At 44.7% G+C, this 25,253-nt stretch overlaps 2 protein-coding genes across 3 annotated transcripts in view; one reads left to right on the plus strand and one right to left on the minus strand.

The window, feature by feature from the left end:
- The first annotated feature begins 5,235 nt into the window (after positions 1–5,235).
- The window catches only part of LOC133096744 (cytochrome c oxidase assembly factor 1 homolog), a 194,063-nt gene continuing 174,045 nt past the window's right edge, over positions 5,236–25,253 (plus strand). Inside the window, exons 1-2 of the mRNA XM_061198408.1 lie at positions 5,236–6,240; positions 24,740–24,842. Of these exons, the coding sequence (XP_061054391.1) occupies positions 6,079–6,240; positions 24,740–24,842 (265 nt within the window). The 5' untranslated portion in view covers positions 5,236–6,078. The remainder of the gene's footprint in view (positions 6,241–24,739; positions 24,843–25,253) is intronic.
- Positions 16,876–25,253, minus strand: part of BLVRA (biliverdin reductase A) — a 57,441-nt gene continuing 49,063 nt past the window's right edge. For both annotated transcript variants that reach the window (XM_061198403.1, XM_061198404.1), the window contains exons 6-8: positions 23,152–23,259; positions 20,895–21,066; positions 16,876–17,239 (exon numbers count right to left, since the gene is read on the minus strand). In XM_061198403.1, the coding sequence (XP_061054386.1) occupies positions 16,981–17,239; positions 20,895–21,066; positions 23,152–23,259 (539 nt within the window). In that variant the 3' untranslated portion in view covers positions 16,876–16,980. The remainder of the gene's footprint in view (positions 17,240–20,894; positions 21,067–23,151; positions 23,260–25,253) is intronic.

Raw genomic sequence — 25,253 nt, forward strand, 5'->3', positions numbered from 1 at the left:
GAGATTCATTTAAAGCAAATATCAGATCAAAACGAAGGGCTGGAAGAAGATATTCCAAGCAGGTGGAAACCAAAAGAAAGTGGGGGTACTTATAGCAGACAAAATACTCAAGACAAAAATGATGACCTGAGAAAAGGAAGGTCATTGTATAATGATAAAGGGGTCAATACATCTATAAGATATAACAATAATAAATATGTATACACCCAAACTATATTTAGATTCTGAGGTGTTGGGTGCATACATATTTATTATTGGAACTGTTCATACCACCATGGAGAACCACCAAAACACGGGGATCCTTGTGCACTGTGGGTGGGATTGTAAGTTGGTACAACCACTATGGAAAACAGCATCGAGTTTCCTCAAAAAATTAAAAGGAAATCTTGCCATTTGGGACAACATGGGGGGACCTCGAGGGCATCATGCTAAGTGAAATAGGCAGAGAGAGACAAATCCTGTATGATATCACTTCAGTGTGGAATCTAAAAAATAAAACCAAATTCAGAAAAAGAGGTCAGATTTGTGGTTACCAGAGGCGGGGGGTGGGAGGTGGGAAACTGGGTGAAGGTGGTCAAAAGGTAGAAACTCCTTATAAGATTAATAAGTACTGGGAATGTACAATAGTGACTATGGTTGACACTTCTGGATGGTATATTTGAAAGTTACTAAGATAGTAGATCCTAGAAGTTCTCATCACAAGGAAAAAACATTTCTTTCTTTTGTATCTATAAGAGGTGATGGGTATTAACTAAATTTATTGTGGTAATCATTTCACAATATATGTAAGTCAAATCATTATGCTGTATACCTTAAACTTATACAGTGCTGTATGTCAATTATATCTCACTAAAACTGAAAGATAAAAATAAAAATGATAAAAGGACATTATTAGACATTTTCCCAAAGAAGACGTACAGATGGCCAATAGGTATATGAGAAGGTGCTTAACATCATTTATCATCAGGAAAATGCATATCAAAACCACAATGAGATATCACCTCACACCTGTTAGGATGGTTATCATCAAAAGGACAAGAGATAACCAGTATTGGTGAGGAAGTGGGAAAAAGGAAAGTCTTATACACTGTTGGTAGGAATGTAAATTGGTGCGGCCATTATAGAAAACAGTAAGGAAGTTCATCAAAAAGTTAAAAGTAGAACTATTCATATGATCCAGCAATACCATTCTGAGTATATATCCACAGGAGACTAAATCAATATCTCAAAGAAATATCTGTTCATTGCAGCATTATTCACAATAGCTAAGATATGGAAACAATATAAGTGTCCATCAACAGATGAATGGATAAAGGGAATGAGGTATATATAAATCTATCTATCTATCTATAGAAGCTAGAAGGCATTTTAGGCTAAGGGAAAATAGCCAGACAAAGACACATACTGTATGGTATTACTTATATGAGGAATTTTTAAAAAATGTCATAGTGACAGAGAATAGAATGGTGGTAACCAGGGACCGGGGTTAGGGAGAAGGGAAGATATTGGTTAAAGGTGCATACTTCCTGTTATATGATGAATAACTTCTGAACACCTAATGTACAGCATGGTGATTATAGTGACTATAGTTAATATATTTCATACTTGAAATTTGCTACGAGAGTAGATCTCAAGTGTTGGTAATGATGTGAGGTGATGCATATGTTAATTAGTTTGATGCTAGCATCAAGCTAATTGTTTTACAATGTATGCATATATCAAAACATTATGTTGTACACCTAAAATATATACAATTTTTATTTGTCAATCATACCTCAATAATGCCGGGGAAAAATAATTTTAAAAAAAGGAATTGCTTTCCTATATATACCTGTAATGAACAAGTAGAATTTGCAATTTCAAACACAACTCCATTTATATAAACACCCCCCCCCCACCAAAGTTATAATTAGGTATAGATCTAACAAAATATGTACAAAATCTATATAAGGAATATAAAAACTTCCAATGAATGAAATCTAAGTAGAACTAAATAATTGGAGGGATGTTCCTTGTTCAATAAGAAGATTCAATAATGTCAGGATGTCAGTTCTTCCCAACTTGATGTATAGATTCAATGTAACCAAAATCTCAGCAAATAATTTTGTAGATCAACAAACTGATTCTAAAGTTTATATGGAGAGGCAAAAGACCTAGAATAGCCAGCACAATATTAAAGAAAAACAAAGTTGGAGGACTGACACTACCTGCTTCAAGACTTACTATGAAGGTACAGTAATCAAGACAGTGTTGTACTGGCAAAAAAATACATCAATGAAACAGAACAGAAAGCCCAGAAATAGACCCATACAAAGATAGTCAACTGATCTTTGACAAAGGGGCAAAGGCAATACAATAGGGCAAAGAGAGTCTTTTCAACAAATGGTGCTAGAACGACGGGACATCCAAATGCAAAAAAAAAAAAAGAAAGAAAGAAAGAAAGAAAAAATCTAGACACAGACTTTACACTCTTCACAAAAATTAACTCAAAATGGACCACAGATGCAAAGCTATAAAACTCCTAGAAGATAACATAGGAGAAAATCTAGATGATCTTGGTATGGTGATGAATTTTTAGATACAACACCAATGGCATGACCCATGAAAGAAATAATGGATAAGCTGGACTTCATTCAAATAAAAAACTTCTGCTCTGGAAAAGACACTGCGCTGGGTCTTCATTGCTGTGCGCGGGCTTTCTCTAGTTGTGGTGAGCAGAACCTACTCTCGGTTGTGGTGCGTGGGCTTCTCATTGTGGTGGTTTCTCTTGTTGCGGAGCATGGGCTCTAGGCACGCGGGCTTCAGTAGTTGTGGTGAGTGGGCTCAGTGGTTGTGGTGCACGGGCTTAGTTGCTCCGCGGCATGTGGGATCTTCCCGGGTCAGGGCTCGAACCCGTGTCCCCTGCATTGGCAGGCGGATTCTTAACCACTGCGCCACCAGGGAAGCCCCGGTACAGCCACTTTGGAGGACAGTTTAGTGGTTTTTTACAAAGCTAACCATACTCTTACCATATGATCCAACAGTCTTGATATTTACCCAAAGAATTTGAAACCTTATGTCCACACAAAAACCTGCACGTGGATGTTTATAGCAGCTTTATTTATAATTGCCAAAACTTGGAAGCAAGCAAAATATTCTTCAGTAGATGAATGGATAAACTGTGGTACATCCAAATAATGGAATACTATTCGGCACTAAAAAGAAATGAGCTCTCAAACCATAAAAAAAATGGAGGAAATTTAATTGCATACTACTATGTGAGAAAGAAGCCAATCTGAAAAGGCTGCATTCTTTATGATTCCAATGTTGACATGAACCTAAAACTGCTCTAAAAAAATTTAAATCTTTCTAAAAAAAAGTATGCTGCCAAAAAATGTGAGAAAAAAATATTATGGAAATGTGTCAGAAAGTTATTTAATAAAAATAGTATGTTATTTTTCTAGATTTTGTTAATGTGAAATTTCTCAAAATTTGTAAATTTGTAGTTTGTGTTTTTTTAATCGTTTTTAATAAATATTCACTTCTATACCTAATTTTTTGTGCATAAGTTTATATTCCTTTCCTTAAAGGGCTACCTTCCACAAAATGGATAAGCTGGAGGTCCCCCCAAATGCTGGATTCAGCTCTTGGGCTTCAACTTCAACTACCCTTTATAAATACAACCCTTCCTCAGTTTAGCTGTCCTCTGACACTCCTACAAAAACATCCCAGCAATACCAACCAATTGACATTGAGATTATGCTATCTTATACTATTTTTATTTATGTTCTGTGTTTTTTTCCGTCTCCCTAGCTAGCCTGCACACCCCATTATGGACCCGTTCATCCAGTCATTTGCGCATTGAAGAAACATGTCTTGGATCTGTCATCCTTCACTCCTTCATCGTTCCTAGACAGGCCCAGATTCCAGAGTCCAAGGTTACTAGTTGCCTAGGAGATGCCTGCTATTTGATCATGATAGCGATGATACACATCCTGGGCTTAAAAAGAGCCCCACCCCACCCCAATTCTCTTCTGATGTCTCAGACTCGTCTCTCGGGCCTCTACCCAGAACTAGGAGTGGTTATCCCTCCCTCTCCACACCTGCTGGGTGTTCTAAAGATCAGTGAAATTGGTCCATAAAATGTGTTGAAATCAAGAAACTGTTGCTAAGGAAATGTGAGTCAGAGGCCCCCAAATTGTTTCTTCACTTGGAATCTTCTACCACTCCAAATGAATTGTTCTTTCAACACAGAGGGGCCTAAAGTAAGTGTTTTCCCCCCTATTTTTTGAGTCCTGGGAGGTCAGGCCCGGGTGTGCTCAGGGACCACTGGATCCTCTGAGACACAGCATGGGGGCGGGCCTTGGGCTGCAGGTCTGCTGCCTCATTGGGCAGTGGGACAATCAATCCCAGCAGCCTGGCCCAATCAGAGAGCGGACAGGGTGCTCCATGCAAGCGGCCACGGACTGATTCAACAAAGATGCTTAGAATATTCTCCAGCTGAAGCCCTTGCCATTTTGGGAACATGATGTGAGGTGTTCTGAAGTAGGAGAGCCAGCTCCTGTCACAAAGAACCCAAGAGCAGTTTCCCAGACAGTGAAAATAGTATGCTACAATTTCTGTGTATTTTTTTTAAAGGGACAGAAGAACATATGTCAGAATTCATTTTTGTTTGAATATGGTTGGACACATAAGAGACTAATTTAAACATTATGCTAAGTGAAAGAAGCCAGGCACAATAGGCCACATATTGTATGGTTCCATTTATATGCAGTGGTAAGAGTGGGCAAATCCATAGAGAAAGAAAGGAGATTAGTGGTTGCCAGGTGTATGGTCAGGCCATTCAAGATGGCTGTTGTCTTGTTCCCTGTACATCCCCTGCTTGACCAGTGCCTGCTTCACTCACATGACTATCCAATCCCCTTAATTATAGGGCTTAATCAGTAACTGCCTATGCACTTGCTCCCTGCCCAGCCGCTGGTTTCCCTGGTAACTGATGAGCCAACCTGACCTCGATTCCCCCTATAAATAGTAGCCTCCTTCTCCCCAGAGCAGTATGGGTTGTTGTCACGTCCTGCTTCATTTGGCCGTATGCGGTGGAGTATTGCTCCAGAACCCTTTACTTCGGACTGGTAAGATCCCCCGTCTAGTAAACTGTTGATGTCTCTGTCACTGTCTGCGGGCTCTTTCTTTGGTCCTGAGGCTAAGCAGTTACAAGGCTTGCAGGCCTGCGGGGTGCAGCCCAACAATTGGTGAGCCAGCTGGGAAGCCGAGGAAACTCCCAGGAGCACCGTGATGTCAAGAAATAAGGACGGGAATGGAAAGTTGTAGGGGAAATCCCAAGGTGGCCGTCCACTAGCATGTGGGACCCGGAAGTCTGAGTCTCTTTCCACTTTCAAAGTGGCAGCCCGGTGCTTGTGGCTCATCTGACTGCATGGGGATGGCTGGTGAATACAGACAAAATGCAATGACCTGGATTATCTATCAAACGTTCGGGTGTTATCTGGTCCGGTAAGACAAGTATACCCCTGACCCACCACCTCTAAGCGATTACAGACACAGGCTTTAGGGTTATTAACGCAGGGACAGATTTGTGAACTGGATGTGGCTAGTTAACCGGAAGGGTTTGGTTGGGACCTGAGGCAACGGCAAAATAATGAGTACCCTTGGGCTTCCGGTCCCAGCTACGAAAGGGGTCAGAGCAACGATATAGTGGGATGGAACAGCTATATGCCGTCTACAGTGTGTTACAACAGGTGGGAGACATTACAGAAGGTCTATCCGAGTCATCAAGCAACGCAGAAAAACAGTGCGGGGTCTAGAACAGCTGTGCATAACATACGGGACCCCCATGGACATCAATAGTGACCAAGGAACCCACTTTACTGACCAGGAAGTTCAGGAATGGGCTGATTAAAAATGACATATGCTGGTATTTCCACCTGCCTTATGACCCCACTACTGCCGGGCTAATGAAAGGATGAATGGACTACTTAATAGAGACTGAAACCCGCTCTCAACGTGTGGCCCAGGAGGCTAACTCAGGCCCTATGAACCCTAGCTGAACATCGCAGGAGTAACCATCCCTGTGGCTAAGCCATGTTAACCCAGAGGCAACTAGTCAACACCATCCAAGTTCAACTATTGACCACTGAAGGACCATTGCCAGCTATCGATCAGGACAGTAACTTGCTTTTGCCCTGGCCACGGGATCCACCCCCAGGAGAACACATTGTATGTAAAATGGCCTGGGACTGGCAGGTAAGTCCCCAGTGATTTGGGTTTGCTGCCCCGTGGGGAATAGGATTTGAAAGATCTCACCTGTCTTCTCCCCGGCCCCAACTAAGCCCCCTTTTATTAACCATGTGGTCTGTGGTTACACCGCCTCTCCAGTGTTCAGCATCGGCTGTGGGGACTGAGGGTAGATGGGTGGTATGGTACTGCAGGCCAGGACAAAAGCCACAGGCAGGGTGGTGTTATCTCAGGATGCTGTCACTGCTTGTGTTTTAATGGTCGTGATCTCCCCTGTACTGTGCCTGTTGAACGTCCTACAGTTCATCCCTGGTCTGAGCAGAGGGAATGTTCACGGGCTGGGTGACAAGGGTGGCCTCGCTGTGAAACGAGTCTCATTGCTGGGTCTATAGTGAGAAGTCATTGTCATCTTCCTCCGGACTTCCGTGAGAAATTGACCCGGTTAGCATCTGGTTCCAAAGTTTGCCCACCTCTTGGTGAATGGCTGTTTTTAGCGATAGGTATCTTATGCTTGATACTGTCTAGCTGCTGGTGTCTGTAGTGCATTTGTGGTATTTGGTTGCAGCGACCCTCTACCTGCCTGACCCCAGGGATATCGCAGGAGAGGGGTGGACAAGATTGTAAGGGTTGGGTAGAGTGCTGTACGGGTGGAGTGTACGGTCAGACCACTCAAGGTGGCTGTTCTCTTGCTCTCTTTACATCCCCTGCTTGACCCGTCCCTGCTTCACTCACATGACTATGCAATCCCCTTAGTCAAAGGGCTTAATCAGTAACTGCCTACATGCTTGCCCCCTGCCCCAGCCGCTGGTTTCCCTGGTAACTGATGAGCCAACCTGACGTCAATTCCCCCTATAAATGGTAGCCTCCTTTCCCCTCAATTAGCGAAGATTGCTGCCACGTCCTGCCAGTGGGGAGTTCCTTTAGGACCCTTTGCTTCAGATGAGTGAGATTCCCCTGTCCAATAAGGCATTGATGTCTCTGTCGCTGTCTCCGGGCTCTTTCTTCAGTCTTGTGGTTGGACAATGAAGAGGCTTGCAGGCCTGTGGGGCAGAGCCCAACACCAGGGAACAGGGGAGGGAGGAACAGAGAGTGGCTGCTTAATGGGTACAGAGTCTCTTTTTGGGATGGTTTGGAACTGGATAAAGGTGATGGTTGCACAACATTGCAAATGTACTTAATGCCACTGAACCATACACTTTAAAGTGGTTAAAATGGTAGGCTAATTTCAACATCAGTAACCTTTACGACAGCAGACAGGAGAAAAATAGGTGGATGGGGACAAGGACGGGAGGGAGGTTTTTCACTATGTAACTTCTTATACTTGGGATTTCTGGAACTTAAACCAACCCATTCTTCTCAGCCTGCATGTATGTCACATTGGTTTCAGTATTTGGATGAGCTAGTTAAATAGGAGCACCACTTTTTTGTTATCCCAGAAAAACAATGCATGTTCTGGAAGCCTGGAGAAGCAGCTCAGTCTGCAGACAAGAAGCAAGGGGGAAAAGAGCTGATGCCTGTGCAGGTCAATTAATCAGCACAAAATTGCTCTGTGCTGAGGCAGAGAAAGACCTGCCAAGTGGAACCGCCCTGCAGCATCTTTTCCCCACCTGGTCCCTTGGGACACAGAAAAGCAGGGAGTGTGTTCAGCACCATCTTTCTGTAAATGCAGATTTCATCACTGGAGTCCCGTGGCTTTCTCTTTTTTTCCAACTGTCAAACCGAAGGGAGACCAACCTCCTGTGCCACTCTTCCTAGGCATCATTCCCTCGCCAAGCAACCCGCCCATCCCCCCTCCTTGCCAAGCATTTCGTTAATTGCTTGTGATGAATTCCAGCTTCTCCCACATCCAAGGTAGTTAGCTCAAGAAGTCTGCTCTTGAGTTGCTTATGCACCTGTGTCCCCTCCCTCCAACCCTGACCCCAGCCTCCATCTGAAGACACTTTTACAGGCGGGGGCACCATGTGGCAGGCTGCCCTTCCCGGTCCTTTGCTCCCCTTGGGCTTCGAGAAGTTCATCCATTCAACTCGGTTCTGTCTGGTCCTTCCTTTGAGGCTAAAGCTGCGTAAGAGAATTTTCTTGTACTCCCTTTACTAAAGGATGAGGTTACCCACGCCCTAATCCAGACAAGCGTCTCAGTTGTAAGTTTTTAGTTTTTCCTGGAAATCGGAGTCAAGTTCCCTGCTGTGAACAGGAGTCCAGGGTCCCTGGAGAGCCTAGACGCCTGTATCTTCATCCCTTACTCTCTGAGCTGCTGAAAGCTAGTCCTCCAGCCCATGGCGGCACAGACAGTGATTTTGAAAAGTGACGAGGCTAGTTAGGCTGCGAACTGGAGGTGGGTCAGCATTGATCCCGGTAAATCTCTGGCGCCCCCAAGTGGAAAGAATGAGGTGTAGAATGACTACCTTGCAAAGAAAGTACCCTAGGAGGATTCCTGGCCCTGGCGCTTGCCTCTGGCTGCGGTTCCCATACAGGGTACAGGTGGGCACCGCCATGGGAGCCTTCCATCCGTGTGAAGAGATATGCCAGGGGTTCGGGAAGGGAAGTACAAGGCTTGGGAAGTGAACACTCTTTCTGACGTGCTTTTCTGTGGCCACACCCTCATTTGAAGCGACTCTGATTTTTTTTTTTTTTTTTAACTAAAATGTTTTTTAATGGGAACCAGAGATATGGTTACAACTACATAGTCCGACACAAAAAACCCGTGGGTGATCAGGAGTTGGAAGGTTACAAAATAATGAGGGTAGCACTGGGGACAGGAAGAAAGCTGCTCCAGAACCTCAGGAGCCAGGCTAATACGGCCTCTCCCTGCAATGCTGTCTGTGCTCACCCCTGGAGTCCACCTTGCCAGGGCCAAAGCCACCTCTGTCCCCACCACCCCGGCCCCATCGGAAGCCCCCCCGGTCCCCGCCTCGGCCTCGGTAGCCGCCCCGATCATAGCCTCCTCCGCCAGCACGACGAGCGTCTCCATGGTTACCCCCCATATGAGAGCCTCCTGGGCCCCCTCCTGGGCCGTCTGGGTTAGGGGCCTTACACTGGTTGCATTCATTCCTCCAAGAGAAGTTCGTGTTCTCACACGTAGGATTAGGACACTTCCAGTCCCCTGCTCGCTGCTGTCTGCCACTGCCGCCACTGGGGAATCCTCCTCGGCCACTGTCACCACTGCCACCGCCTCCATAGCCTTCCACGGCCTGTGGGTCCTCCTCGCCCTCGGCCTCCACGACCACTGTCACCACCCTGATTGAAGTCTGCTCGCCGGGGAGCAGATGAGACCTTGATAGGATTCCCAGAGAATTCTTTACCATCAAACCAGTCAGTAGCTGCTTTAGCGGTAGGTGGGTCATCAAATGACACTGTGCTATGCAGCTGCTTCCGACTAGCTATCTACTTTACCTTTGGTAGTGTGTATATGTCCATGCTACACTCTCACTTCGTCCCAGCTTACCCTTCCCCCTCCCCATATCCTCAAGTCCATTCTCTACGTCTGCGTCTTTATTCCTGTCCTACCCCTAGGTTCTTCAGAACCTTTTTTTTTTTTAGATTCCATATATATGTGTTGGCATACGGTATTCGTTTTTCTTGCAGCTGCATAGAACAGGGAGATCAGCTCGGTGCTTTGTGATCACCTAGAGGGATGGGATAGGGAGGGTGGGAGGAAGACTCAAGAGGGAGGGGATATGGAGATGTATGTATACGTATAGCTGATTCACTTTGTTATACAGCAGTAACATACCAATGTAAAGCAATTATACTCCAACAAAGATGTTTAAAAAAAAAATGATACTGTTGCTTCTCCCTTCAGCTTGCTTGTTTCCTTGTCTGTGTACAGATTAATTATGGGCTGTCCCATCTTCTTGTTTGCCTTAATGATCCCAATCTGCTTGAAGTAATCGGCTACAGACTCAGTCGTAGCATTCTCGCCCAGGCCTTGCACGAAGATGGTTGGCCAGGGTCAGTCCTCCATGAGTTGACGGTCGTTACAACTGCAGCAGTGGTGGCCGTGAACCCAGAGGTCGTGGAGGCAACTCTGTGTTCTTGCCTAACTTTTCCTCCTACCTCTAGAAAGCCTGAGCTTTCTAGATCCCAAAATAAAGAAAAAAGCCCTTTACTTCCTGGGCCCAAGTTGCAGCCTCTTGACATCTGACCGCCACTGCTTCTCCTTGAAGCTGCACAAACTCATTCTTTCAGAGGCCCCTATATTCTCCATAGAAATTCCCCAAGTAATCTTTCTATGAAGGTCAGTTCTGTTGATCAAGATTCATCAGGAAAGAGTGATCTTGGGGCCTCCTCCTTTTTATGGAAGACTTCATTTTATGGTCCAGTGTCTTGGTCCTGTATCTGTACAATAATGCAGCTGTCATTATGTGAAGGCTTCTTTCTCTCCAAGGGGAGAGCCCCTCTTGCAGTCACCTGCCTGGGGAGAAACGTGGACCCCAACCCCTCTCTCCTCAGGGCCCATCAGCCTGAGATGCAGCTCGACTCATGTTACCTTATTGCTCAAAACCCTCATGCAAAGACTCTGAAGATGATCTGGTCCTACCCCTTCTTTTGAGATGAGGAAGCAGAACCCCAGAGACATCGACTTTTTTTTTTTTTTTTTTTTTTTTTAACCGAGGTCAACCCCTTTTAGCAGAGTACCTGGGGGCTGCAGCCAGCCTCCTGACAATCTCCTGAGCTTCCATCCCCTCTGGCCCTGGAGTCTTCCAGGCTCAGCCCCTTCCTGCCTTTCGGCCTTATTTCCTACCCTGCTCCTCTGTGCTGTCAAATCCCTAACGTTCCTTGTTTTCCTCCTTCCTTATTTGGCTCAACCCAGATGCCACTTTCTCCCAGGATTCCCACGCAGAAGTGCTCCCTCCTTCCTGGGGTCCCTTGGCTTCAGGCGATGCCTGTCCTAGGACATCAGACTCTCCAGCTGGTGTGAGCCATTCCCCAGTAAGCCGTCAGCATCCAGAGGCAGGAGCCAAGTCTTCATCACTTCAGTCTCCCTGGAGCCCAGCACCAGCAGTGCACACACAGTGTAGGTCTCTCAGATGTTAGCGGAACACAAACGGATGAATCTTTGACACATACTGGAACCAGGAACAGTTACAATGAAAGTTGGGAAGTGTGTTCTGTTTGCTCACTGTGCTTTCCAGACTCTGTATTTTGGACTTTATGACAGTGGCTATACCCTTCACCTTGACGTGAATGGGCACCTGGGGGGACTAAACAGAAAAGTGCAGCCAGAGGGGCCTGAGCTCAATGCTGGGCTCCCCCATCCAGAACGAGGGTTGGCAAACCTTTGCTGTAAAGGGCCAGATGGTAAATAATTTCAACTTTATGGGCCATACAACTACTCTGTCACGACGACTCAACTCTGCTGCAGCATGAAAGCAACCATATGCACTATGTCACTGAACGTGAGTGTGTCCCAATAAAACTTTACACAAATAGGCCGTGAGCCCCAAACCTGGCCTGCAGGCTGTACTTTGATGACTCCAGACTTAAGTGAGGGAACCTGGCCACGTGGCTTAAATTCTGAATCTGTTTCATCATTTGTCTTTTAAAAAAAAAAAGTTGATTGGAAAGTGCTTCCTGCGTATGGCCTTGTATGGGAATGATAGAGTAATTGGACTAGGGGAGGTAAGCTCTGGGCACCAGGTCTGGAGCATGTTGCTTGCTTCCTCTTTTCTTTGTCTCTTCTTTCATTCTTTTAGGTGTCCAAAGTCTTCCGCTCACGTTCAGCAGGTGCTCTGTGGGAACTGTTCCATTTGTAGATGAATTCTTGGTGTACTTGTGAGGAGCAATGGATTCCGCGTCCTCCTATTCCGCCATCTTGACTTCCCCCTCACCCCCCATCTGCTTGCTTAGTCAATAGTAATTCATATGATCTTTTAAAGTCGGCCAAAGACTTCCTAAATGTTTGTTAGCTCATTCTCACTCCACAACTTAAAATAGCTAGGCTTAAAGGCAATTGGAATGAACAAAAAAGGAATTTCAGGTGCCTGAACCTGTTCCATCCAGGGGCAGTACTGGCTGGACACACGTTTTGCACATGCTGTTCCTTCTGCCTGGAATGCCCTTCCCTCCCCTCCCTCACCTGCCTGCACCTGCAGCAAGTCCTTCTCAACCTCCAGGGTTCAGCACATTCTTTTGGGAAGCCTTCCCTGATTTCTTGCCTAAAAAATCTTCTCCCTACACAAGCTTTTAAATCCTCTTCGTGGCATTCTTCATAGTTGTGCTTTAACATTTATTAGTTGAATAGCGTTTTCTTCCTTACTAGTCTACAAGCTGAGAGAATTGGGCGTGCCCAGGAATCACCAGGCCATCTTATTAAAAGGCGGGTTCTGGTTTAGCGGGTCTGGGGCAGGCCTGAGGATCTGCATGCCTAAGAAGGCCCCAGGCTGTACCAAAGCCAAGGCTGCCAGTCAGCACACCACACCTTGAGTGTTAAGGGTTTAGCTCTCTTGGACCTCTTATTCCCTTCTTTCCCGCTTCAATTCCCATTCATGACTTTTGCAGAGAGGTTTGTCTGTTTTTTTCCCCTTCAACCCATCAACCTAGGTCCCCAAGGCTGTCCATTCCATTAGAGTACCCTCTCCTATAACCCCCAACCTCCAACGTCACCACTACTAGTGCACGGGCTTATCAAGGAATTTCCCCCCAAATAGCTTTCTCTTGAAGAAATCTAGTGTCATTGGCTAAAATATTCTTTTTTTTTTTTCCATTCGATTCCTTCAGGCAGAAGACCGTAAGGCAATCACGCATTGCTGGGATTTCAGCAAGAAACATTTCCTTTTTCTCAATTTTGGGGACCAATTAAGCTATAGATGCAGGTGAGAGATGAGCTTTTTTAAAAAAAAGAATCAGTTTTATTCCAATAAAGCTGATTGGGGAATGTGGTTGGGATCTACAGCCAAAGAGGTTTGCTAATCTGTCCTCTCAGAGTAACTTAATTCTTCTTCAAAGCTGCAGGCCACCCCATTGCAAAGGAAGTTTCTATCCCAGCCACCTTCGTGTAGGCAAGCTGAGAACTCAGGTGCATCGGGGGGGTGGCTGGGCTCTGCTGGACTTTGCTGCCTCGTCTCTCCTGCAGCTTTTTAGGGCAGGTTACTACGGGAGAAGTAGGTGAGGGGCCGAGAGGGGTCAAGGGCACTATGTAAGTTACCTTCCTCCTAGAGGGACCCCCAACACTTACGAGCATTAGTACAGTGGGAGAGAGGGCTTTTTCCTTCAAGTTGAACAGAAAGCCTACTTTGTTCTGAAATCTTAGCCCGTAAATCGTCTTCTCGCTAGACCTTCCAAGGAAGTCCAGGTAGCCTTAAGGCAAGGGAGCAAAAGAGGGTCACCATCTTTTGGGTACTTTGACCAAATGGCTGAGGGATAGTTGTGGCTTTTTTTTTTTGTAGGACTATATCGTATTTTTATCTTTCTAGTTTATTTTAAAAATAATTTTTAATTTTTATACGACTTTAAAAGCCACTTTCCATGTACAGCTATTAAAAAATATTGGCTATATTCCCTGTTTGTACAATACACCCTTGAGCCTACTTACACCCAATAGTTTGTACCTCCCCCGCCCCCATACTTACAGCCCCTCCCCCCTTCCCTCTGCCCACTGGTTACCACTAGTTTTTTTTTTTTTTTTTAAATTATTTCTTATTTATTTAGTTAGTTGTGCCGGGTCTTAGTTGCGGCTTGCCGGCTCCTTATTTGTAGCAGGTGGGCTCCTTACTGCAGCTCGCCGGCTCCTTAGTTGTGGCATGCAAACTCTTAGTTGTGGTATGTACGTGGGATCTAGTTCCCTGACCAGGGATCGAACCCGGGCCCCCTGCATTGGGAGCACGGAGTCCTATCCACTGCGCCACCAGGGAAGTCCCACCACTAGTTCCTTGTTTTTTTTGGCCAGGCCTTGAGTCTTGCCGGGATCTTGGTTCCCCGAGCAGGGATTGAACCTGGGCCCTACACAGTGAAAGTGTGGAGTCCTAACCACTGGGCCGCCAGGGAATTCCCTAGTTTGTTCTCTATACCTGTGAGTCTGCTGCTTTTGTTATATTCACTAGTTTGTTGTATTTTCAGATTCTACTCGTGGCTCCTTCTTTGAAAAGTTGCGATTAGGGGTGGGGCGTGGCCTTCAGAGGAAGGAGTGTTTGGGAAACGCGTCAGTGGAGGGTCAGCCAGGATGGTTCCAGCTGCCCCAGAGGAAGGTGAGGGCAGCTGTAGGCAGAAGAGGAAGAGGCTTCTGCTCTATCTTCTCTCCCGGCTCTGTTCTCTCCCGTCTCCTCGTCCTTCTCCCTTTGCAATTCCTACGAATTAGTAAACTTAATGTTTTCATTTTGGATCTCTTGACCAAACAGAAAACAGGCTTGAGGTGCGCAGTTAACAGTATCAGTTAGTAATGACACAGCCCGTGATGAAGACTCTCTCCTGGACCACATTTGGTCCGGCCGCTCTGAGCCCTCTGCGCAGCTAGGCCTCGACCTTTGGGCTTCCCCGTCTGTCTTTGCATCACCCAATTTTAGCAAAACTTCTACTAAGTCCCTCAATATCTGATCAAATCCATCATCCCTCACACCTTGGTATCTAATCGTGCCAGCTGCCTTCAGCAAGCATCTCATCAAGTCGGTGTAGCCAGAATCCCCTCACCCCTGATGTTTCCCCTCAGTAATTTTCCATCCACCGACCCCTAAGCCCGCTCCTCGGCTATAATTTGCCACTTGCCCATGCTGTGTGGAGAACTGAGCCCAGTCCTATACCAAGTTCTCTTTTCCCCTTTTGCAATTGTCCTGAATAAAATCTGCTTATACCACTTGACTGTCCAATTCTGGTTTTCTTTGACATCCACCCATTTTTTTTTTTAAATAAATTTATTTTATTTATTTTTGGCTATGTTGCTGCGCGTGGGCTTTCTCTAGTTGCGGTGAGCGGGAGCTACTCTTTGTTGTGGTGTGCGGGCTTCTCATTGCGGTGGCTTCTCTTGTTGCGGAGCACGGGCTCTAGGTGCGCAGGCTTCAGTAGTTGTGGCTCATGGGCTCAGCAGTTGTGGCTCGCAGGCTCAGTAGTTGTGGCTCATGGGCTCTAGAGCTCAGGCTCAGTAGTTGTGGTGCATGGGCTTAGTTGCTCCGTGGCATGTGGGATCTTCCCGGACCAGGGATCGAACCCATGTCCCCTGCATTGACAGGCGGATTCTTAACCACTGCACCATCAGGGAAGCCCCGTCCTACTTCTAATATCAAATAGGGCCAATATTTTGAAACAGCAGTTATCAAGCCCAAATGGGAGAGACTATTGCACTGTATTTTAATCATTGAATATGTAACATTTATCTCATGTTAGATACTGTGGAGCATACAAAAACATAGAGCATATGATATTTCCTGGCCTTGAGGGACACTTGATGTGATAATAAAACAAGAGAACAAATGGACCAATATTTATTACAAATTATTTTACATGGCGAATGAAAGAATAACCTTATGGATTTTTTTCAGATTTAATATACTTTCCTGCTTTACCGGGAGATACTCTGGTGATGGAATAAGAGAAACAGAGGTAGAGAATGGAGTTTGCCTCCATCTCATGGTTTCTAAACTAGTTAAGGCTCATAATAGCAAGTGGGGAGCAGGGAAAAAACCAAGAGGGAGACATTTACAGAAGCAAGAAATCTAACACAAGCTCAGAAGATGCAACGGGACCACCAGTGAAACGAAAGAGCAGCTTCCTGGGACTCGGCTCTGCCTCGAAGTCAAGCAGATTGGACCAGACATGAGCCACGAGTCCAGACAAGCACAAGACTCCAAGTGCAAACACATGTGGCTTCCCTGGCTGTCTCCTGGGTCTCTGGTCTCCTCTCCAGGCAGCCTTCTGAGCGCTCTACCTAAATCAGAAACATGACCACGCACCCCACGCCCCCGGCACGTTAAACACCACCCTTCAGTGCCTCTGCACAGCCTGATAAACGACTCCCCAGCTCTTCACCTGGCCTACAAGGCCCCCCACCATCAGATCTGCCTCTCTGGGACTCCCCACTCCAGACCCAGTGCTCCAGCGACACTGTCCCAGGGCACTGGCCAGGCTGCTTCTTACTTCTCTCTGTTCATACTGCCCCCTGGTCAGGAAAGCCCTTCTTTGACCTTCACACAGCTGATCTCTTCATCATCAGGACCTGGTTTGGACATCTTCCCTGAACCCTTCTCCAGATGGCCAGGGACAGCCTGAACCTCCGATGTTACAATGACCAGTTTGTGTGACTTGCTTCCCTTCTGACACTGTGAGTTACTGAGGGCAGCGGTTATGTCTTATTCATTTTTAGGATCCCCAGCACCGGGCACGGTCGCCCAGTGAGAGTCTGTGGGGGGGGAAATAAAATTCCTTAAGGCAGGAAGGAGGGTTCCAGGCACTGTTTTGCAGTGATTTAGCGCATGAGTGGGATTTAAAGGCTGGTTCTGCCATTTACTATCCGGGTGACTTCAAACAAGATTTTTTCAATATACTAAGGAAAACAAGCCTGGTAATACTCGTCCGACAGGGCCGTTGGGAAAAGTGAATGAAACTGGACATCTAAGCATCCCGTGCGGCTCAACCAAGGGTGGTTCTCTTTTCATCCCCACCACGTGTGCCCCTACCCAAGTATCACTCCCAACACGGCTCGTGACAATAAGCGAATCCTGTTTACCCAAGACACGTTTAATGGTAAGAATAGAGATAAAGGTCAACTCTTGATAAAAATCAGGCTCGGGTCTCGTCTGGGCAGGGCCGTGTTGCCCCCTCCCTTCACTTCTTCGAGTGGCAGTGTTTCTGGATCTCTCCCGCCAGCCACAGGCAGTGCAGGATGCGTTTCTTCTCAGCAGCCAGCTCCTCTTGAGAGAACTGGCCCAAGAGTTTCTGGACAAATATATTTTGATCCTTCAGGAAAATATTCTTATTGACACCTACGTTGGGCATATTCTCCAGGGACCCAGACTTGAAATGGAAGCTTAAATGTCTGTTTCGCTTTAGGCCAGGTGCCTTCTCTTCAATCCACGTCAACGGGCTGTGGAAGCAAGAGGCACAAGGTTAATTTCACACGGGCGCGTGGATGCTGGCTGGCACCTGAGTGCCCAGTGCCAGGTCCTCGCTTTGTGCCCGTTTTCCCTGCAGCTGCTGCATCCCAACCTCCACCAGCCTCCCAGACGCCATGGGTGATTGTTGGCAACTTTACTGCCCAAAGGTCCTTTGTTCAATTTTGCCACCAGGAAGGGGAATTCAAAGATTTTGGTGTATCAGGTTCTTATTTAGGAGTTTTTACCCTGAATCTCACCGGATCCCTCTGGAGAATCCAGACCTGAGATCCTGTGCAAACTGTTGTTTCCAAGTGTATGTGCATTTTTATGGGAAAGGATTCTTAGCGTTCTTTCATCACATTTTCAAAGAGGTCTATGACCCCAGGCACATACCAAGACCAGATGCTGCCTGCCCACTCACAAAGCACCTGTTTCCATTTCACATTTGCCCCTCAGGCCAAGGTCAGCACTCACAAAAATCTACAATTCAAATAGCACAGACCCCGCTCTTCTAAAGTTTCTTCTTTTTCTGGATTTATCTTTTGTGTCTTTACAGTAGATAAAAGCTGTGTTATCTGCTTAATGAAACAGAGAAACCTAAGCAGATTCGATCTAAAGTTAGAAGCTTCACTGAATAATGTGACAGGAAAAATATAAAATCGTCTCTTCAAAAATATATTCTAAAAACAATACAGCATTGATTTAAGGACTGTCGATGGAAAAAAATCCATAATTCTTTTGCCTAAATAATCTTCAGTTTGAGACAATCCTTTCAAATATCTGCCTATACGTATATGGAAATCCTAAAGTATAACTAATTTTTTATTATGTTTACTTATTTTAAAATATTTTTATGATCCTACAGATACTGCTATTATATTTTTATCTGCATATCATGGGGACAACTGATTATATAATTCATTCAATATTTCATTATTGCCAAATATTCAAGCTCTTTCCAACTTTAATATGGATATCCTGCATTCAACCTCTTCACACATATACACATATACAGTTTTCCTTCCTTCTTCTGGGAACGAAGTCTGAGGAATGAGAGGACTTGCTCTGGCTACTTCTCTTTGCTTTCCCCTCCTTGTTCTTATCCTACAGGGAAGAGTCAGGGTCAAGGACAGGCAATCTGGTTGGACTGCCGTGCTAAGTAATGGAGTTTTCAGTGCGAATAGGGAAAGGGTTCAATGCCGGGCAGGCATCAGGGTCCCTGGCCTTCTCTTGTCTCCATTCCTCGGATTCCCTCTTCCTCTCCCCGTGGGCTGCAGTGCAGCAGGCCCGGCGTGGGCAGGCTAGATCAGCGTGGCTAAGGAATGAAGAGGAACTACCTTTGGTTTGTTTGTTCTCTGCCTCTAGAGGGACGGGCCATAATACGGCTAACGGTGTCGGTGCGGAGTTGCAAGAAAGGGGCCCAAGCAGGTCACTTAAGATTGTTTTGGGTGCTGTAGGAAGCTCAGGGGTACCTCCAACCTGGGTAAAGGAGCCCTCCCCTTCAGCCAACCAGCTCACCCAGACCTACATTAGAGTGTGGGGTGAATGTTTAAGAAGAAAAGATCTGAAGTACATAAAGGGGGAGCCATCAGGAGAGATGTGGACAGAATAACTTCCTCATCTTGTGGTCCTAAAAATGTAAAGTATTTGCCCTGGAGGACAAGGGCATGGGGGGTAGGGCACGCCTGGCTCTGGCACCACTCCTACCAACTGGCTTCAACAGGAGGCCTGAAACGTGTACCTCTTCTATATAGATTTGGGTTGAAAAGATGTTCTAATGCTTTTTTTTTTTTTTTACAAAGTTTGAAAACTGCTGGTAAAATGGGAAGAACACGGGCTTGGGAGTAAATTGCACTGGGTTTTCCTGGATAATCTGGGACCTGAGACTAATGATACCCAACCTCGTTGACAGGTGAGGACTAGGACGAAGTAAAGACAAGGCCTGGCATGTTTTCAATAATATTCCCTTCTTGTGCCCTTCCTGTGCATTTCTGTGGAGAAGGTGTGACCATCTGGGGACCAGAGACAGGCTGCCTGAGTGTGATTCCCACATAGTCACTTGTTAGCTGTGTGCCCTTAGCAAGTTTCTTAACCTCTCTGAGCCTCATAGTTTCCTAGGTGATCATAATAATAATCATAATAATGCCCACTCCAGAGAGTTGGTATAAAGATTGTATGAGAAAATCCTTATAAAAGGACTAGGCCCTGGCACCTGGTAAGAACTCAGTAAATGTTAGCAAATACTGGCACTTGTACACCCGGGATTCAAGCTGTGATCCTGGTCTTGCTGGTCCTTTTATTGTGACCTTTCAAGGTCATGTCTGCCCTCCTCCCCATCCTCTGCTGAGGTTCTGCTCTGTTCCACTAGGTTGTTGGAAGGCAGCTATAACTTAAGAAACTGTGTCGGCAAATGACTCACAGAGGCTCCTTATGTTTAAAAAGACTTGGTATGAGGCATTTCATCTTGAAGGGTGTTTGCTGGTGAAAGATCTACATTTACTGTCAGATGGGACTCATCATTATCTCAGCCTCCCAGATGGATCGGTAGAGGGCTTGGTTTCGAAAAATAATACAGGAAGGATGTTCAAGTAGAATCTGTAAGCGTATTATTTCTGGGATTGCATTTCTTGTCATTAGGGGACTGATGGCCATTTACGGAAGATGCTGGGAATCAGAGGGTATCACCACTACCCACCTAGAAGAATTATCAGGGTGTGTCATGAACCAGGATCAAACGGAGGCTTTAGCAGTGGAGGAACCAACAGACCCCACCTCCGTGTGATCTTATATTTGACACGAACATCTTTGGGTCTCTGGGCCATTTTAAAGTCTCTTGAACATTTTTAAATAATAAAAAGAGACTTGGTAGGAAAAATAAAGAATCAACATTTTGGGAACATTATGACATATGATGTGATAAAGCTGAGAAATAGTTGGGCATGTGATAAGCAAGCAGAGTACAATGTTAATGGCAGGATCTAGGTAGCTGGCTGGATGCTCACTGCAAAATTCTTTCAACTCACCAATGCCTGAATCTTTTTTTTTTTTTTTTTTAATTTTTATTTATTTATTTATGGCTGTGTTGGGTCTTCGTTTCTGTGCGAGGGCTTTCTCTAGTTGTGGCAAGCGGGGGCCACTCTTCATAGCGGTGTGCGGGCCTCTCACTATCGCGGCCTTTCTTGTTGCGGAGCACAGGCTCCAGACGCGCAAGCTCAGTAATTGTGGCTCACGGGCCCAGCTGCTCTGCGGCATGTGGGATCTTCCCAGACCAGGGCTCGAACCCGTGTCCCCTGCATTGGCAGGCAGATTCTCAACCACTGCGCCACCAGGGAAGCCCCATGCCTGAATCTTTCATCATAAAATGTTGGAAACAATTCAGGTCATAGACATAACTGGATACTGCTCACTTGTGTGGCTTAGACAACCTGCTCAAATCTGTAAGCTTCTCTTAACCTTACAGGGCTGCTGGGAGGATGGCATGAGGCAGCATAAGTGAAATCCCAGCACCCGTCCCACTGGCATAAGCAGACAGCCCTTCTGGAGTCGAAGGTGCAGGTCTAGGCCCCTGGGTCCCTCATATTCTCCCTCGTGAACCCATGAGGATGTCCTTATGCTGCCTTCTCCTCGCAGCTTCTCATGACCTACCTTTTGTTCTCCGTCTCCAAGCACACGGTCATCTTCATATACTGATCTTCTTTTCGCTCTTCCAAAGTGGCGGACACGAGAGAAAGCTCCCCAAAGAGGGAGACCAGCCAGGTCAGGCGAGAGATGCCGCTGAATGCAGGGAAGCCAAACCGCTCTTCTTCCAGCGGGCCAGCTGTGGGGAATCACAGACATGGCGGGGACTGGAGGGGAGGGGCTGACAGCTGGGGGGCATGCGGGATGTGACAGGGGGCGAACAGATGTGGCTGGGTGATCAGGACACACAACCTACCTTGTGGCGGGGGTGTGCAAGATGACTAATTCTGATGGAGACTTTCATAAAAACGTCTCCCCTTTTTCCTGTTTCTTAAATTCACTTTGTTGGTAAAATAAAATATTTCACTGGAAATTGCAGTCCATCTGGCCCACGGGGTAATAAAAATGTTTTAGGCTTCTAACGTGTGTCTGTGTGTGTGTGCTGTGTGTATGCACACAGCACACACACACACACATATATATGTAAACATATATATCCCCTTCAGTTAGTGACTTAAAGAAGTAAAAGAATTAGCGTATTTTAGTCCCTCAAGCCTATATTCCTATAAATACCTTATAACTGTCTGTGTAAATGATAAGGGAGTGAAGGAATTGTGATAGCTGTGGAGAAAACAGTAATACCTATAAAGTAGTCAATATCAAGAAAATTGATACAGCGTTAAGTGTTTCCTCAGTCTTCATAATCTCGTGTACAACAGTATATTGCAAGGAGTATCTGTATGAGAAATCTGGTCAAGATACTGCTCCCCTCTCTTCCCAGCCTAAATTTTAAACATAACCTAGATTTATAAGACTTCATATCTGTTACACTGCTCTTTAAACCAAAGATTTCTTATAACTTTGATATTGACTTAAAACAACTAATAATTATGAGTATGTTCTAAAGAAAACAAGCAAAGTAAATCAAAAGATAAAAGAAAACAAAGATTGTAAGTTTCATAGACAACATGGTTTCAAATCACTAGGACCTAAGTATGAAACTTACAAAGGAAAGGCAGCTCCCTCTGGGCTCCTTACTGTCTGCTCTTGTTCTTTGCAGAGGACTGAACAGCTGCTACAAGTCTGAGCTCCAATCTGTCTGCCTCGGCCACATAACTGTTGGGTCAACTTTGTGAAGCTACTCACCTCTCTGAGCTTCATTTTAAAAAATCTGTATAATGGGGGTAATAAATACCTACTTTATAGGATTATCATGTGAATTAACATGAAATAAAATAATGTCACATCCTTAGCACAGTTCCTTGTGCAGACTAATGGTTATTATTGTCTCCACAACTCTCATTGTATCATCATTTTAAAGGATGAAGATGGATTTTGTGCCATTCTTTTTTTCTTCTGGCTGCACCGCACAGCATGCAGGATCTTAGTTCCCCAACCAGGGGTTGAACCCATGCCCCCCCGCAGTGGAAACTCAGAGTCCTAACCACTGTACCGCCAGGGAAGTCCCTGAAGATGGATTTTGAAATGAGATTCCACTACTGTATATTTTCTGGAAACTCACAAACAGATGAATGGTTTTACCACTTGACAATGTCCGTTTCCTTTCTGTAAAGAAAGCCCTCGGGAAAGGTGGCCCAGATGCCTTAGGGTGGAGACAAATCCAAGGAGTCCACCCAAAGGAGACTGCAGACCTTGAGGCTCCAGGCTGTTCATTTCCTTCTGCTAATGGAGGTGCTCAAAGAATGACCAACATAAAGTAAATAGCTGAATATATAGTAGATCAAATATCTTGGCCACAGCCAATGTCCTGATAACATGTTGGAGGAAGAAAGGGTCTATGCATATTCTATTTGCTCCACAGAGAAGTATAAACATGTTCTCTTCTCCAAGAACCTTTCTCTCGGTCCTTTTGCAAAGAGAGCTTTCATTTTTAACCTCCTGTGGAAAAATAATCTCCAACTCGTCAAGATTTCATGAGAGAAAATTCTACCTAATCGATTGGGCCAAAAGCATAAATGTGCCTGAGATTTCTAACACGTTTTCCCCAAGGCCCACTGAGCAATCAGATCTCATTTGAGGAAAGAAGAAAAATAGATTATTTTTATTGTCTGTGGGTGCGTGGGAAAATTAAATCGGCCCTCAGTCAGAACGTCTTTAGCAGAAATGAATCCAAGCTCACATCCTAGAGAGCTCAGAAAGAACCCAGTAACCCTCCACCAGCCTCACCAGTTACATATGACCTGTGACCCCACCAAGGGCTGACCTGTGAAGAGGAGAGACCCTTTCAGCAGGTCCTTCCCCACCACTTCTTTTTTCAGGAATGCAAACTCCTCCATCAAGAGTTCAACGTGCTCCTCGTGCAAGACTTTCCCTGTCACGACAAGGAAGGGGTTTAAAAAAAAAAAAAAAAAGGCAGTCATCCTAAATCCTGTTAATTTCCTCATATTTTTTTCATTTTAAAAAATTGAGAATGTATGTATAACTGAATCACTTGGCTGTACGACTGAAACTAACACAACATTGCAAATCAACTATACTTCGATAAAAAAATATATATATTAAAAAAAAATTTTAAAATTTGCTCAAAAATGCTACATCCATGCTTTGGATTCAAGATGGCTGACTGAACACACACATTTATTTCCACCTTTATCAAAATCCTAATGAATTTTATGAAAAAGTTATTAAAAAATAAAATTGAGGGGTAATGGATAGATACAACTATATATTTAAAGTGTACAACGTGCTGTTTTGATGTACATATGCATTGTGGAATGATTATCAAGATCAAGACACTTAACACATCCATCACCTGACAGTTCACTCTTTGTGTGTGTGTGATAAGAATGCTTAAGACCTACTCTCAGCAACTTTCAAGTATACAAGTCCATATTATTAACTATAACAACCATGTTGTACATTAGATCCTCAGAACTTCTTCTTCTTATAATTGAAAATTTGTACCCTTTGATCTATATTGCCCTATTTCCCGTTCTCCCAGCCCAAGGCAACTGCCATTCATATCTCTGTTTCTATGAAACAGGCTTTTTTTTTCTTTTTAGATTCCACTATAAGTGAAACCATACAGTATTTGTCTTTCTCTGACTTATTTCACTTAGCATAATGCCCTCCAGGTTCATTCATGTTGTAGCAAATGGCAGGATTTCCTTCCTTCTCATGGCTGAATAATATTCCATTGTAGATATAAGCCACATTTTTCTTTATCCTTTTCATCTCTGGAAGAACATTTAGGTTGTTTCCATCTCTTGGTTATCGTGCATAATGCTGCAGTGAAAACGGGTGTACATGTATCTCTTCAATATACTGATTTCAATTCCTTTGGATATATACCCAGGAGTGGGACTGCTGAATCATGTGATAGTCCTATTTTTAATTTTTTGAAGACCCACCACAGTCTTTTCCATAGTGTCTGCACCAACTGATATTCTCACCAACAGTGCACCAGAGTTCTCTTTTCTCCATATCCTCGCCAACACTTGTCTCGTCTTGTTGATGACAGCCAATTCTAACAGGTGTGAGGTGATATCTCGTGGTTTTGATTTGCATTTCCCTGATGATTAATGATGTTGAGCAACTTTTCATATATCTGTTGGCCATCTGAATGTCTTCTTTGGAAATATGTGTATTTAGTTCCTCTGCCTATTTTCTAATTGGATTATTTGCTTTTTGGCTATTAGTTTTCTGAGTTCTTTATACTTCGGATATTAACCCCTAATCAGATATACAGCTTGCAAATACTTTCCCTCTTCTGTAAAGTATCAATTTATTGATTATTTCCTTTGCTGTGTGGAAGCTCTTTAGTTTGATGCAGACCTATTTGTTTATTTCAGCTTTCATTTCCTGTATGCTTGGTGTCTTACCCAAGAAATCATTGCCAAGACCAATGTCAAGGATTTTTCCCTGTGTTTTCTTCTAAGAGTTTTACAGTTTCAGGTAAGTCCCTTTTTTTTTAAACAGCTCTATTTGTCCTTGATACATCTCAAGATAATTTTTGTGAATGCTGTAAGATAGGGGTCCAGTTTCATTCTTTTGCATGTGGCCGTCCAGTTTTCCCAGCACCACTGATTGAAGACTATCCTTTCCCCACTGTGTGTTCTTGGTGTCAAAAATCAGTAGACTGTATATGCATAGGTTTATGCCCGGCTCTTTATTCTGTTCCACTCATCTATGTGCCTGTTTTTATGTCAGTACTACACTGTTTGGGTTACTACAGCTTTGTAATATAGGTTGAAATCAGGTGGTGTGATGCCTCTAGCTTTGTTTTTCATCTCAGGAATGCTTTTTTTAATTTAAAGTCTTTTGTGGTTCCATACAAATTTCAGGATAGTTTTTTCTATTTCTGTG

The sequence above is a fragment of the Eubalaena glacialis genome, chromosome 8 (genome assembly GCF_028564815.1).
Source record: "Eubalaena glacialis isolate mEubGla1 chromosome 8, mEubGla1.1.hap2.+ XY, whole genome shotgun sequence".
In the NCBI taxonomy this organism is placed as follows: domain Eukaryota; kingdom Metazoa; phylum Chordata; class Mammalia; order Artiodactyla; family Balaenidae; genus Eubalaena; species Eubalaena glacialis.